Source organism: Plasmopara halstedii (assembly GCF_900000015.1).
Source record: "Plasmopara halstedii genome assembly, contig: Scaffold_2166, whole genome shotgun sequence".
Taxonomy (NCBI): domain Eukaryota; phylum Oomycota; class Peronosporomycetes; order Peronosporales; family Peronosporaceae; genus Plasmopara; species Plasmopara halstedii.
In genome coordinates this window covers 23,510-24,768 of record NW_020189074.1, presented here as the reverse complement: position 1 = coordinate 24,768, position 1,259 = coordinate 23,510, and the positions used below count along the sequence as shown (strand labels likewise).

The 1,259-nt window shown below is 46.9% G+C and overlaps 1 protein-coding gene across 1 annotated transcript; it reads right to left on the bottom strand.

The window, feature by feature from the left end:
• Nucleotides 1-329: 329 nt before the first annotated feature.
• Nucleotides 330-1,223, bottom strand: PHALS_03296 (uncharacterized protein; the record flags this gene model as incomplete). Its single annotated transcript, XM_024717574.1, has 1 exon — nt 330-1,223. One exon carries the CDS (start codon nt 1,221-1,223, stop codon nt 330-332), a length of 894 nt encoding a protein of 297 aa, XP_024583059.1.
• Nucleotides 1,224-1,259: the final 36 nt, after the last annotated feature.

Below are 1,259 nucleotides of genomic sequence, written 5' to 3'. Positions count from 1 at the left end.
TGGAGACTATATTGGGATTGACTTTTTATATAGAAAAAAAATATTATTTAATTAGGTTCGGTTTCATTATTAAGTTCGCTTTCAGATTCGCTAAGTTCGGTTTTGGGCTGACGCTTGCGAGCACGGATCTGCTGTCTATTCTTATCGTCGTAGCTCTTTTGGTATGACAAGCGTTCTCCACGTGTGCGCTGATAGTAGCGCTTCTGCGCCGCCTTGATCCGCTCTTTGTTTGCGAGGTATTGTTCAGGTGAGTACGCCATGGTTAGTATATTAATAACTTTATATTTATCAGGATAAAAAAAACTTAATGAAGCATGTCAAAGCTATTATTAACTGAAATAACTCAACGTGGGAATAGATCGAGTGACCTGTCTAGCCACAGCTCGCGCCATGTCAAAGTCGGGGCCCAAGCAGCTGGCGATGTCATAGTATCGTTCGATACTCTCACAAATCCCGCCACTTCCACCAGCCTCGCTGATTGACGGCAGCACCCGGGATAGCTTCTGACGCTTCACAGGGTCTTGGAGCACTGAGGTCGTAATATCTGTAGTAGCATTAGGACTCAGCAGCTGCCTTATCAATTCGAATGCTTCACCTGGATTCGTAATGGTCACTCTGTTCACGACAGTGATATTGTTTTCCTTTCCGGCAACCCAGAAGAACCGCCAATCGTCGTTAAAGTCAGTAAGCAGGGCGAACACTTGGTCGGTAGTCATCAGTTCCAGAGCAATAAGCTCTGACATCGCCTGGAAGACAGAACGTCTTTCAACCGTTTTCTTCACTTCAATCAGCATCCTCACTTCAGGCAAGTCGTGGACATAATCCGCACTCTCCATGACGATATCACTAAGTATAAGCAGATCAGTGCGACCCCGGAGCTCAATGTTGGAACCCTCGACAGCAACTCGGAGAATATCTGTCGTATTTTCCACAGCGAACACGCAAAGCTTCATCGCCCGGAGATCCTCGCCAATATTGTCCTCAACATACTTGCGATATTCATTTTTCTGCTTATCCTCGATGTGATTCATGTCCCACGTGAACCCCTCGACTTCTTCGCGCCACCTTGCATTTTTTTTACGCAGAGGCACCTCCTTTATCTTGAAGGCGTCCAGAAGTTCCTCGTACTCGGTTGAGCCCATCTTCGAGTGGACATATGTCTTGCGCTTGGTTAGCACAGTTTGCGCGTGAATTTCGTGAACCTCTTGGATCACTTGATCCATCCCGGAAACCTCGCTCGCTGAACCAACTGCCCCCTC